General features: G+C 40.6%; 1 protein-coding gene across 1 annotated transcript; it reads right to left on the bottom strand.

The window, feature by feature from the left end:
* Positions 1 to 646: 646 nt before the first annotated feature.
* On the bottom strand, positions 647 to 1501 carry LOC143867491 (germin-like protein 8-2). The gene is made up of 2 exons (XM_077376094.1): positions 1492 to 1501; positions 647 to 1266 (listed from the first exon to the last, which is right to left on the bottom strand). Exons 1-2 carry the CDS (start codon positions 1499 to 1501, stop codon positions 710 to 712), a joined length of 567 nt encoding a protein of 188 aa, XP_077232209.1. The 3' UTR covers positions 647 to 709.
* Positions 1502 to 14497: the final 12996 nt, after the last annotated feature.

Here is a 14497-nt window from a genome sequence, read left to right as displayed (position 1 = left end):
TTCGTTTGTTTAAAGGTGCTAATTTTCAGTTTTGGTCTACTATGATGAAGACATCGTTTATGTCACGTGATATATGAATCCTTTTGAATATCGCGACTTTGTTCGTTCGTATATTTTGATCTTAGTTACTTGTGTTTGATCATGCTTGTAAATCTCCACTGTGAACTTTTGAAATACGCGACCATGCTTCTCGTTGCATGTTTCAGTTTCAGCTACATTTTTAGTCTCGGGATGTGATTTGATCCTGTTTGGTTCGTATCTTGGCAAAATGATTCTCTGATTACTCATTCGATGCCTATTTTACTTCACATTGGTCCTTGTGTGGTTCCAAATCACTTGTGATGAACCCTATGTGAATTTCTTTGTGATGAACTATAAAAGATAACCATCAGAATGTGTAGTGTATCCCTCGCTTTAAGTTTGGGCTTCACTTTGACTTTATGTTTCCCATCAGTGGGTTAGGATCATCCTGTTGCAGACTTCATGATCGGTGTGTGTGTGTGTGTGTGTGAGAGAGAGAGAGAGAGAGAGAGAGAGAGAGAGAGACGAATTCATGAAAAACAAGATTGTATAGTCAATCAATCCCTTGATTTCCCCAGTGACATACTCAGACTGTATTATTATTACTCTTTTAAGAAATGCAAACATCAAGTTTGCATATTCCAATACACTATGGTAGTTAATGCATGGGATCCTTGTCGGTAGTCATCTAGTTTTTGGGCCCGAACTGTGCCTGAAGAAAATCAACTACTTTCTTGTCAAGTTGGAAGGCCTTGGCGAGAACATCATCGGAGATGGGCAGGTTTGATCCGAAGACGGCATTAGCTATGGTGATCACACCTGGGTTCTGACTTGCCAGAGCGGCAATGGCCACCGCATTGGTCTGTCCAACATTGAATTGGAAGTGAATGAGACCTATTGGAAACACAAACACATCACCCTTATTGAGGACCTTTGATATGAGCCGATTTTCGCCATTTGCAAGGTTAGAGGTGACGAAACCAACGAGGAGGGTGCCCTCTTGAACTACAATCATCTCAGTGCCCCTTGGGTGTGTGTGGGGAGGGTTTAGTCCGTAGGGTGCAAAGTCTATGCGAGCCATGGAGATGCCAAGAGTGTTGAGTCCTGGTATTTGGACCACGTTCACTGCGGTCACATTGGACCCAACTCGGTTATTTGTGTTGCGTGGCATGTCAAGCCCTGGAAAGAAGAAATCGCTTGCCTGAGCGAGCATTGGGTCCTTGCAAACCACGCCATTGACTAACACTGAGAAGGAAAAACATCAAAAAAAGATCAGCCAATAAAAAAAAACATAACCCATGCACGTAGGGCCGGTGTCCACACGCAGAGTAAATGCAATAACAATATTTCTCAAGTCATCTAGCCAAACCCCACAATACCTACCAAAAATGGAATTGGGTTTGCACAAACACGTGATTATCATGATACTAATGGAAGTTAAATTGAGAAATAAAAAAAAAGCATTTGTACCTGGAGACATATTGTCAGCAACACAAAAGTCCTGTAGAGGACTGGGATCAGCGGCAAAGGTAAGAGAAGATGCCAAGGAAAGGAGTACAAGTATAGATGAAAGTTGGAATTATCATTTCTTTATCATCTTCATTTGTTTTACTTGAATATAATCAGAGTCAAAAATTGTAAATCTGATTTCATTATAGATGAAAGTTTAAAGAAAGAAATTTTACTTGATACATGTTATAGACAGTCGGTAGTTCAAGGTTTCATCATTTTTCATGTAACCAATTGCTGGCGTTGTAACCTGTCAATATAATCAATACAAAGGATGTTTGTTTTTCTTTTCTCTCTATTGGTGCAAACTATCTTATTTCATTTGTCAATCATTTAATCTAGTTTGTTAACTTCCACTTAGGATTCTGAAAGATAGCAACCATCGCTCCCAAAAAGGACTCCCAAGCTAAACCTGCCTGGTCTAGACCTACTTCAGTGTCTAGACTTGTTCGTCACTTTGATTCTCCTGTGTCATCCGCAGTACATTTACCTCCTTCACCTGAGTCTTCCGGTTCCTTTGAAGTGAACCAAATGGCTGACTCAACTGACCTTTTGCTCAGTATGCAAGAAATGATGAAAAACCTTACTCGGGACATGGCCGGAATGAAAGAAGAAATGGCAAACATGAAGACTCAGATAAGTGATAAGACTTCCACCTCTAGACCTGTACTTCAGAATACTCGCGCTGCATCTCCGGAAGCGCGTAGGCCTGATATCTCGCCCTTTGAGGTTGACATAGATGACGCCCAATATGCTGCAGAGTATTGTGCTCCGGGGGCTGATAAAGAAAAAGAGAAATTTGAAAAATTTGAGAAAGAAATGTCAGAAAAATTTAGCAGGATGGCTCATGATATGGAGCAGATGAAGGTCCAGGGGCCTAAGAAGTTTGATGTCTCTGAACTGATACTGTCTTCGACAGTATCTCTGCCACCCAACTTCAAAGCTCCTGATTATGACAAATATGATGGAACCGGGTGTCCGCGTAACCACATGAGGTGGTTTATCATTTTGTCCCAACAGTACGGTCTGAGCCGTGAACAGATGGCGCAGTTGTTTCCGATCTCTTTAACTGGGATTGCGAAGAAATGGTTCCTAAGGCTGAAACCTGAAGAAGTGAGAACCCTAGAGGACATTTCTGAGAAATTGATAGAGCAGTTCTCGATGGAAGAAGGTATTGAGGTCACAAAGAGGGACCTAAAGCAGTTGAAGCAAGGTCCTCAAGAGACCTTTACTTTCTTTATCAGGCGTTGGAGACGCAAATCCGCTCAGCTGAGCCAGAGAATGTCTGAAACAGAACAGATAAAGCTGGTTCTGAAAAGTTTGTCTCCTCAGTACTTTCATTTTCTTGCTCCTCAGCATTATCCGAGTTTTGATCATCTGATCAAGACTGGTACTCAGACGGAAGATGCCATAGCAAAGGGTCTGAGAGCAAAAGTTTCTACAGAGATTCGAGAAGGGAAAAGACCTATGGTCCAGCCCAAGGAAGTTCATGCTGTCAGTTATACCAGGCCTGTGGCCAAGGTTGTTACAGAAGCTGCCAGAGCACCCAGGAGAGGTACATTTGACAGGAAATTTGATCCTCTTCCATATCCCATAATAATGATATTCAAGAGGCTCATGAAAGATAGAAAGATCCGGCTCCCAGATATCAAACCTCCACCCAATCCTTTGCCCGCATTCTGGAAGATGGACCAATATTGTGAATATCATAGAGGTCCAGGGCATTTGACTGAAAATTGTTTGGCCTTGAAGCATGCCATTCAAAATCTGATTGACAAAAATGAATTGGCAGTGGAGAGACCAAACGTCACTCAAAACCCACTTCCCAACCATCATGCCATGCCTCCTCCTACTATCAATGCAATTTTTGCTAGTGAGCCTCTGCTTGATCCATCAACCCTTATTTGTGCCATTACCACAGAAAAAACCTATGTCATGAAGTTTGATGATAAAGAGCTGGAAGGGGCAGAAAGGAGAGAGCGTTACGTGATTTCCTTTGATGATGACGAAGTTGCTGAGTCATCATCATCTCAGTCTTGTGTATTTCAGACTGACAATGTCAGAAATATGAGAAGAGCTCCATATGTCCTACGGGCTGAGGATTTTGAAGAAGATGAACTGTTGTTACTAGATGACTTTTGTGACGAAATGCGTCATATGACCCGAGGTGGGCGTGTATTCAAACCTCCAGAGCTGAGTGTAGAAAATCCTGCAGAGGTTGCGCGAAACGCTGAGAACCAGAGACAGAATAAGGTCAGTAAGGTTAGCGCCGATGAAGAAGAAGAGAGCTTGTTAAAGCAGTTGAAAAAGACTCAGGCTAATATCTCAGTATGGGGTTTACTCATGGCCTCGTCTAAGCACAGAAAATTAGTCCTTCAAGAGCTTAATTCAGCACAGATTTCAGTTGACACTACTCCTGATGAATTGGTGAGCTTGGTTGCCATGACAAGGGTATCTAAGACCTTGTCTTTTACTGATGATGATCTGCCTTCTGAGGGCCGAGACCACACCAAATCTTTGAAAATCACAGTAGTTTGCAACAAGAAGAGAGTACCGGAGGTGTTGGTTGACAACGGCTCTGCTTTGAATGTTTGCCCGTTGAGTACTGCAACGACTCTTGGATTTGGTCCCGCAGACTTCATCCCATCTGAACAGGGTATTCTGGCGTACGATGGTACTCGCCGAGATGTGATCGGAACCCTGGTAACAGAGATACAAATCGGAGGAGAAGACTTCGAAATAGAATTCCAGGTCTTGGACATCAAAGCCTCATTTTTGCTGTTACTTGGGCGCCCTTGGTTGCACAAGTTCGGGGTTGTTCCATCCTCTCTTCACCAAAAACTGAAATTTCTTCGTAAAAACGGAGTAGTAACAGTAAAGGGAGACCCGGACCTTGAAGTAGGGCTGATCACTCAGGACCTGTCTATGGAGAAGACTGAGGATCTTAGTTTGACTGGGTTCTCACTAGAGGTGAGTGTCATCACCTTCAAGGAAGCTATGAATGAGGAAATTTGTTTCCTAACCAGCACAAACTCGAATGTTGTTCGGATGGTTCGCCGACAGGGATACATGCCAGGTGCAGGGCTGGGTAAATACCATCAGGGTTTGACTGAGTTTCCTGAGTTCGAATCCTTCAACGGTCTATTTGGGCTAGGATACAAGCCCTCAAAGAAGGAAGTTAAAGAAATGAAGCAGTTGATGCGAAAATGGGCTGAATGTCGCCGAAGAGGGTTAGAATTACCAATGGCGCCAATTAATTTGACAATGAATGGCCGGTTTAGACAAGAAGGTGCTGATGTCCCTTTCTGTGGTTTTGCCGAAACTTGGTTGGATGAGAATTCAGGACAGAGGTTGCCAGGTTTTGAAATTTTCTTCGATTTGCAGTTAGAGGACAAGCAGATCGGTGTGCAGACAGAAGCTGAGTCAGAAGCTGATTGGGCAGAGCATATAGAGCCGAGCCTGCTGAATTCAATGTTCCTTGAAGATTCGCAGATTATTGCTGTGATTGATCAGAGGGCCGTAATTCTGAATCCTACTCACTTAATCACCCTGGCAGAGGAACCATTGACTAACTGGACCTTTCAGGTCATACCTCAGGTTACTTACCTAAACAGTCGTGTCCCTTCAAAAAAGTCTGTTGTCCGTAAGTCCATGTCAGTCTTTGAGTCTGATTCAGAGTCTGTTTATTCTAACAATTCTTTTGATGCAGGTACTATAAAGGTCGAGTCTTCCGAGGTCGATGGTGATTCCCCTTCTTCCAATGGAATTGAGTCAGATGCTGAATCAGATATTCTTTCAGTACATAGTTCAGAGTCAATTGACACAAATGTCAATCTATACGTTGAGTCTGTAAATTTGTTTCAAGAATCTATTGTAAAGCCCGATGTGGGTAATTCATCATTTGATGTACTTGATTCAACATTCAATGAAATAAAAGATTCTTCTGTGTACATTCCTGTCTCTACTTTTATTTCTAATGTTTCTGCTTCAGAATCTGATAATCTTAATAATAATAATCAAGACTCCCCCTCTGATGAGGATGCCGACGACACTCCCCCTGAAATCAAATACATGATTCAACAGGATGAGAGTCGCCGAGCAAAACCACTCGAAGAGGAAATTGAAACTGTGAATATAGGTGATGAAACCTTGATTCGGGAGATTCGAATTGGCAAAATTTTATCTCCTGAAGAACGTGAAGAATTAATCACCTTGCTCAAAGAGTTTAAGGAAGTTTTTGCTTGGTCATATGATGACATGCCAGGATTAAGTGAAGAAATTGTTCAGCATCGCTTACCCTTAATCCCTGGTATTAAGCCAAAGAAGCAAAAACTCCGAAAACTCAAAACTGAATGGGAGTTGAAGGTTTATGAAGAAGTAAAGAAACTGTTAGAAGTAAAATTCATTCAAGTGGTTGAATACCCAGAATGGCTTGCAAACATCGTACCGGTGCCCAAAAAGGACGGAAAAGTTCGAATGTGTGTCGATTTTCGAGACTTGAACAAGGCAAGTCCTAAAGATGACTTCCCTCTTCCAAACATTGATCTCCTGGTTGATAATACAGCTGGTCATGCTCTTCTATCCTTTATGGATGGATTCTCAGGCTACAATCAGATTAAGATGGCGCCCGAGGACATGATGAAGACAGCGTTCATTACTCAGTGGGGTACCTATTGCTACAGGGTGATGCCATTTGGTCTGAAAAATGCTGGTGCTACATATCAGAGGGCTGCTACAACTCTTTTACATGATATGATCCATAAAGAGGTCGAAGTATATGTCGATGACATGATTGTGAAAGGCAAGACTCGACCTGAGCACACTGTCGCCCTGAGAAAGTTCTTTGAGCGAATCAGGAAATATCAGCTTCGCCTAAATCCGAATAAGTGCGTCTTTGGTGTTACATCAGGAAAGCTCTTAGGGTTTATGGTCAGTGAAAGAGGGATCGAAGTAGACCCGCAAAAGATTAAGGCGATTCAAGAAATGCAACCGCCGAAGACAGAGAGGCAGATCCGAGGTTTCCTTGGCAAAGTTCAATATCTGAGACGGTTCATATCACATCTGACGATGACGTGTGAACCCATTTTCAAGCTTCTGAAGAAGAATTCCTCGAAGAAATGGAATGAAGAGTGTCAGGAGGCTTTTGAAAAAGTTAAGCAGTGTCTATCCTTGCCCCCTGTTCTATCACCTGTCATTCCGGGCCAGCCGTTGTTGTTGTACTTGTCTATCACAGATACAGCAATGGGTTGCATGCTTGCTCAGCAAGATTCAGAGTCTAAAAGGGAGAAGCCCATTTACTATATCAGTAAGAAGATGCTGGAGTACGAGTTAAAGTACACGGTGTTAGAAAAGACATGTCTAGCATTAGTGTGGGCTACCCAGAGGCTTAGACATTATTTGCTTTCGAGCAAGATCTTTTTGCTTTCGCGGATGGATCCGTTAAAATATTTGTTTGAAAAGCCGGCCCTTACAGGAAGAACCGCAAGATGGTTGTTGTTACTGTCTGAGTTTGACATCACCTATGTCACTCAGAAATCAATTAAAGGACGTGTCGTTGCTGAACAATTGGCCGATGCACCCGTTGAAGAGAATGCTTTTCTGAAGGCAGAATTTCCGGACGAAGAGATCATGGATACTGAAGAAGAAGCTTCGGGTACTAAATGGCTTATGTATTTTGATGGAGCTGTAAACAGTCGAGGACAAGGAGTAGGAGCTGTGCTTATATCCCCTCGAAAGGAGTATATTCCTGTTTCTATCAAGCTACAGTTTGAATGTACGAACAATATGGCCGAGTATGAAGCTTGCATCGCCGGATTAGAGGCAGCTTTAGCTTTGGAGATTCAAGATATTGATGTGTTTGGGGATTCTATCTTGATCATTTGCCAGATTAATGGGCAATGGAAAACTCGAGAAGATAAATTAATCCCTTATAACACTTATTTGGAATCTTTGGTCAGAAAATTCAAGAACATTACGTTCACTCACTTGTCAAGGACCAGAAATCATTTTGCTGATGCTTTGGCTACTTTGGCCTCGATGTTAGACATTTCTATATCAATGGAGGTTCAGCCGCTAGTTGTCAGACTTCAGTGGGCCCCTTCGCATGTGAATGCAATAGAGATTTTAGCCAGGTGTCCAGATGGGAAGCCATGGTATATAGATATCAAGAATTTTATTGCTGGTAAAGGGCATCCTCCAGAAGCTTCAAGCAAAGAGAGGAAGACTCTTCAGAAGTTGGCTGCCAACTTCGTTATTTGTGGTGAAGAGCTGTACAGAAGGTCATTTGATGGCATACAGCTTCTCTGTGTTGATGAAGACAAAGCCGCAGAGCTTATTGAGCAGACCCATGAGGGAGTTTGTGGTCCTCATATGAATGGAAAAATGTTGTCAAGAAAGATTTTGAGACTTGGATTCTATTGGCCCACAATGGAAGCAGACTGCTTCGCATTTGTGAAGAAATGCCATAAGTGTCAAGTCTATGCAAATCTTATTCATGTTCCTCCTTCGGAGTTGCACTCTATGACTTCTCCATGGCCGTTTTCAGTGTGGGGAATTGATATAATTGGAAAGGTTTATCCGAAGTCTTCGAGCGGACATGAATACATTCTGGTCGCCATTGATTATTTTACGAAATGGATTGAAGCCGCTTCGTATGCTTCCATAACGTCGAATACAGTTGCGAAGTTCATCCGTGCCAACATTATTTGCAGATATGGAGTGCCTCACGAGCTGATTTCAGATAATGGGTCACATTTCAAGAAAGAGGTGTTGCACCTGTGTGAAGAATTTAAAATAAGACATCACAAGTCATCTCCTTACAGACCTCAAACAAACGGAGCTGTAGAGGCGGCAAATAAGAATGTTAAAGTCATTATTAGCAAGATGACTGAGACTTATAAGGACTGGTCGAATAAGCTTCCATATGCCTTATGGGCTTATCGGACATCGATCAGATCTTCAACAGGTGTAACTCCATATTCTTTGGTGTACGGAATGGAAGCAGTCCTCCCCGTTGAGGTAAGGATTCCCTCTTTGAGAGTGATGATGGAAGCTGAATTACCAGAGTCTGATTGGGCTAGAGCCAGACATGATGAGCTGCATATGATAGACGAGAAGAGGTTGAGAGCTTTGTACCATATCCAGGGATATCAGAGGCGAATCGAGAGAGCTTTCAACAAGAAAGTTCGTGTTCGAGATCTGAAGCCTGGAGATCTTGTTTTAAAGTCCTACAGAGCACCGGTGTTTGACCCGAGAGGTAAGTTCAGGCCAAACTGGTCTGGTCCTTACATCGTTGATGAAGTCTTGCCTGGAAAAGCCGTAAGACTCTTCAATGAAAATGGAGAAAAATTAAATGAACCTACAAACCTGGATCAGTTAAAAAAGTATTATGCTTAAATACACCAGGAGGCCGTCTTTGATCGACCTGAGCTTTGAGTCAGCAGCCTAAATGTTTTAAACCGTTTTGCAAACCCTTTGGGCCTATAAAACAATTTGTTTCTTTGATGAACCCAAACTAGGGGCATTTTTTTTTATATATATAAAAAAAAAAAAAAAGAAAAGAAAGTAGTTTGAACTACGTTATGACCTGATCCCTTTTTAAGGGTACGTAGGTAGCCTGATTAATTCGGGTTCGGTCACTTCTTTTGCAAAGCCAAATGGGGCGAACTACGCGGATCTGATTCCCATTTCTTCAGGGATACGTAGGAAGTCTGGAGGGTCCAGATTCGGTCCAGTAACATGCAAATACATTAGGGTTTAGCCTTTTCGAACCTAAGCCTACCTGAAGGTCCTTCTGGTGTATTTAGGCCCAGGTTTGTAGAGAAATAGAAAAAGAAAAAAAAATGATGGAGTCTTAGACCCGCTAAGCTGAAAACCCGAAAGGGCAGTTTAGGCAAAAATCAGGGCATTGGGCCTGCTGGATGGAAAATCTGCAAGGGCAGACAGTCCAGGCAAAAATTAAGGCACGCGGTCCGCTAAATCGAAAACCCAAAAGGGCGATTTGGTCATGGCAAGACTTCACGAAGGATAGAGCTTTTTGGAAGCCAGTTGAGCTTCTATTTTTCTCTTTGGATCTTCTTTAATGTCTGAGTAAGTACCATCAGAGCTTCTTTTGCTACTCTTTGAGTTAGGAAATTGAAACTAAACAATCTGAAGGGATATAACCATGACGAAGATCTTGAAAAGAGGTTGAAACATCTTAAAACATGGTATTCAAAAGACTCTAATAGTGATGGACCTTTGACTCTTTTAAAAATGTTTATCAGTTTAAGAAGCAGATTCAGTCTCTTTTGGAGTCTTGTTTAAAACTCGTCAGAGTCTTTGGTCATTATCTGTCAAAGTTAGTCTGTTGTCAAGTCAAAGTCAATTTCCAGAGTCCTGTTTAGTCAGTATTCTTCCCAAAGCCGGGGTGATAAAGACTCAGAGGCTCAGAGAGGCAGAGAATTTGTGGTTCCTGTGGATAATGTAGAGTTGAGCAGTGTTCAGATGTCAACAAGCTTTCAGCTCAGTTTCGATATCAGCAGATGGCAGAGATGAGAAAATTTTGAGCGCAGCAAGTTTCTTGTACCTATGAAAAACCTTGTAAACCCAGGTGTTTATCAGAAAAATTTGTTGTAATCTCAAATTTTCAGTAATAAAAGCCTTTGGCCCATTCCCTTTTTGTTGCTCTCTAATGAATTTTGTCATGGAAGTAATCATACTAGGGGCATCTTTTATGACTTATGTCATAAAAGATATCGAGTAATCATTGATACTTGAGATAAATATCTTTATAAAATAGAGACTAGAGAAGTTCGAACACTCTTTGTATTGAGCTTTTTAGTCAAGTTATTCTCCTTTGGAGTTAAAATTCCTGGAAAAATCTTTGTCTCAGAGGAGTTTAGAATTTACTCCAGCGATTTTTAAACTTCAATAGAATGCTTTGCGTCTTTGAAAAAGGTTTGACCTTCAAAAATTGTTTCAAGTTACTTGAGTCCGGTCTTTGATAAAAATCATGCATCCTAGTTACTCTTTGCGAAGAGATGACTGGTTCATCAATGAAATCATTAAGAGTTGATCTTTTCTTTCAGTCATTGTGAGTCTCTCAACTTCCTGCTGTCTTGAAGTTTTTCTTAATAAAGATAGAAATTACCAGAATATGTGTTACACGATCTGGTCTTTTCTTCAAGTGTTTTGAAGAGTGTTTTAATAGAATAAGAAATTATCGGATTTAGTGTTGCACTATCTGATTGTTCCTTCAATCTGTTTTTGAAAAAAAAAATTTACAAAGAAAAAAAAATTATTACCGAACTTGTGTTACACGGTTTGGTCATTTTTGAGAGGTTTTAGATAAGGGAGGTTACTGAACCTGTGTTACACGGTTTGGTCTTTTTGAAAGAGATTTTTAACAGAAATGAAAATTACCGAACTTGCGTTACGCGGTTTGGTCTTTTTGAAAGATTTTAACAGAGTTTGAAATCACTGAACCTGTGTTACACGGTTTGGTCTTTTTGAAAAATTTTAATAAGGAAATATTTCCGATCCTGTGTTGCACGGATTGGTCTTTTCTTCTTTCTCCCGGGTATTTAGTACCCCGATGATTAGTATTGCAATGTCACGTAGTGACTTGCCTGATCATTGTTCCGCAATGTGCAGCTTCCTAATGTGTTAGGAGTCATGTGTATCTGCGAAGAGGTTTGTATGGGACTGTTTAGCAGGACATACGAATTTGGATTTATGTGGAACGGTTTAACAGAACCGCGTGATCCGGAGTGATTCGCTACCTTGAAAGAAAGGAGTCAGAGTTACTCGGGTAGTTAAACAGATTTATTTTCAGCAATGATCTGTATTTCTACCGCCGGGCTTGAGACTTAGTTTCGCCTCGGTATTAGATGTTTGAGTTTAGCTCAAATATTCGAATACCCTAATAATTGGTCAAGTCTTAGACTGATCCGCATAAAAAAAAAAAAAAAAAAAAAAAAAAAAACTCTTTGAGTGTTTAGTTTTGAATTTGTTTTGGACGAATTTCAATACAGTGGTCTTTAGCTTATTTTGCATGTTTCTAAAAAGGAAAAACTCTTTGAGTGTTTGGATTTATGCTTGTCTTAGACGAGTTGCATTGTGGTTTCTAAAAAAATGAAAACTCTTTGAGTGATTGAAATGATTTGTTTGTTTGTTTGGTTGGTGCTCTTTGAGCAACTGTTATGTTTACTTTGGCTTAGCCTGATAAAAAAAAAAAAGTGTTTGTGTTTTGCAATCGTTCGTTCATTTTTTTGTTAACTAGTTTAGATAGTTGAGTCATGAGTATTAGGGAGAGACTATCTCTTTGAGATGTTTTAGTTGCCGAGTTAAGAGTCGGTGAGAGGCTATCTCCCTATTGTTGGTAGAGTTTTACCCTTGTGAATATCGTTTTAAAACTGAAAACCCAAAAATTTGCTTTGCTTTCGGGTCAGTCAAAATGTGTCGTCTGTTCAGCTTTGCCATTCGCGTGTTACACACGCTCTGCCAAAGAGGGGCATCTGTAGACACCCCATTTTGACCGGACCCAAGTTTGTGTTGCTGGTGCGAAACCTCGCCAAACCAGTGAGTTAGGGCCTCAAATTGCACCCTAAGCTAGGTTAGGGTCCCCCATAGGTCCCTGTAAATTTTCGTCGAAATCCGAGTTGGTTTGCCCTGCGAGTGGACCGAGTCAGTGTCATTGTATAAATGCAGAAGGGGGGCAAATTATCCGCGCAGGGGGGTGTCTTCTTGAAAAATAGCCGAATATTGTCTTTTGGGCTAATAAGACAAAGCGGGAAGGGTACGATTATTAATTCGCGCGCCTCATCAAAAGGGGGTGCGAATATCAACACAGATATTTTAATATATATATAAAAAAAATTCAGAAACGAAGGATACTGTTCATTTTCGTGAAAATCCGAGAGAGGAGAGATTTGGGTTTTTCCCTTTCGGCCGGTTGTCTTCTCCGATCCAACTCCGGCAGTCCTCCGGCCAAGCTCCGATTTCTTCTTCTTCTTCTTCTTCTTCTTCTTTTTCTTCTTCTTCTTCTTCTTCTTCTTCCTATTTCCCTCACCTCCAAAGCTCCGATCACGCTGAGAGATCTCAGATTTGAGATCTTAGATCTGAGATCTGAGAAGGGGAGAAATTCTCGTCGAAAAACAGAAGCAGAGAGAGAGAGAGAGAGAGAGAGAGAGAGAGAGAGAGAGAGAGAGAGAGAGAGAGAGATTGCTGGTTCTCTTCTCCGATTCGTTTGACCGGAGCTCCGGCCAATTTCCGATCGGCCGTCCTTCCCCTCCGTTATTTCTCCCTTTCTAAATCTATTTCCCTCAATTTTCTTTAGAATCTAGATCAAGCCTTGCAAACACTAAAAATCCCTAAATCTCAAGCTATAACCCTTTTCTGTCGATTTTTTTTTTCTCTTCTCTGGTCATTCTTAGGTTGTATTCTGATCGTATTATGGATCTCAGATCTGAAGATTTCTCTTCTTGAAGCTCGAGAGAAAGTTGCAGGTAATTTCTAATTTTCTTCTCCGACCGAGCTCCAGTCAAGCTCTGGCCGATTAGTTGCCGCATCCAAGCTTAGATCAGATGATTTACCTCGTAGATCTGGTTTCACTTCAAGATCTGTCATCATCCATCTCACCTAACCCCTATTTTCTACCTTCGAAATTCCAGATCTGAGTGGTGAAACCCTAGATCTGACCATTGCGATCCTAAATCTGGCCTAGTTTTGTCTGTTTATCCAAAACCCTAGATCTGTTATTATCTTTCAAATAGTTCTCAGATCTGTTTGTAGCCACTAGATCATTGTTCTATAGCAAGATCGAGGATCGGATGTGTTCTTGAAATCAAAGTTAGCATCTGGATGGATCAATAAAATCAGTGAATTTCGGTAGTTCTTGAAGGAAATAGAAGAAATAGAAGTGTAAAAGAAAGGATCTCTCTCGGCTTCCTTCTAAATCTCAGATCTGAAATAGAGGAAGAAGAAGAAGATCTGATCTTATTCTCCGTCAAGGCAACCAGAGTTTTGCATTTTCATCTTCAATTAACAGGTTCTTAATCTTCTCTACTTAAGGAATGATCTGAAATTTCAAAGGCTTTCATGATGCTTATGATATTTTAATTAGTCTCTTGAGCAATCTTCTAAATTGAAATTGAATTTTCTTGTGGTTTGGAGTATTTGTTATTTCTCTTAGTTTAATCTGAATCTAAGGATATGTTATTTTATTATGTAGTGAATATATATTAAGTGATAAGTGTATCTGAGGCTCGGTTGAAATATATCCATGAAATTGGATGATCATCAGTTGTGCATCTTAATTTCCCTTTTTAACTTTAAATGGTTCATTCACAAATATGCTCAAATCTATAATAATTCCTTTAATTTTGAATGATTTAGATTACAATGCATAATGGTTGTCTCATAGGCTATGTGTTCTGTAATTGTTGCCATGGGTTGGGTCAAATAATGCATGCAATGTGTCTTTGAGGAAAGCAGCCTGTGCATCTACACTAGGCATATGATTTCATGCAGAATATTTTCTGGTTTACAGCCGAATTTAGATTGTTTCATAGCCAGGATCCAGTAGCAATTTCATATGGAAAAGCTTTTAAATCATTGTATTCTGTCATTTTATCTAAGCTTGCTGTAGAGGACAGACGTCTGTCCTACCTTAGCCCCTTGATGGTACTATTATTATTATTATTAATATTTTTTTTTTATCATGCGGATCATCTTTGTAATTCTTTATATGGCTTGAGAATGTCAATGGCTCATTGTGTGGTTTCTCATTCAGTTTTTTTCCAAAGTATAGAAAGTAGGTAAGCATATCTGAATATCCAGTTCTAATTTGGCCCTTATAAGATCCCATTGTTGATATTCACTCGTCAATACTCTCTTTGTGTTCATCTCAGCTCAATTGTCCATAACATGTCGAATATATATATGAATGTACGAGTGTCGGTGTGTGGATATATGAATGTATGTACTT

The sequence above is a fragment of the Tasmannia lanceolata genome, unplaced genomic scaffold (assembly GCF_043159265.1).
Source record: "Tasmannia lanceolata isolate RefF3 unplaced genomic scaffold, GAP_Taslan_0.1 ptg000257l, whole genome shotgun sequence".
Classification (NCBI taxonomy): Eukaryota; Viridiplantae; Streptophyta; class Magnoliopsida; order Canellales; family Winteraceae; genus Tasmannia; species Tasmannia lanceolata.
The sequence above is the reverse complement of the archived record's forward strand: the minus strand, read 5'-3'. Positions and strand labels throughout refer to the sequence as shown.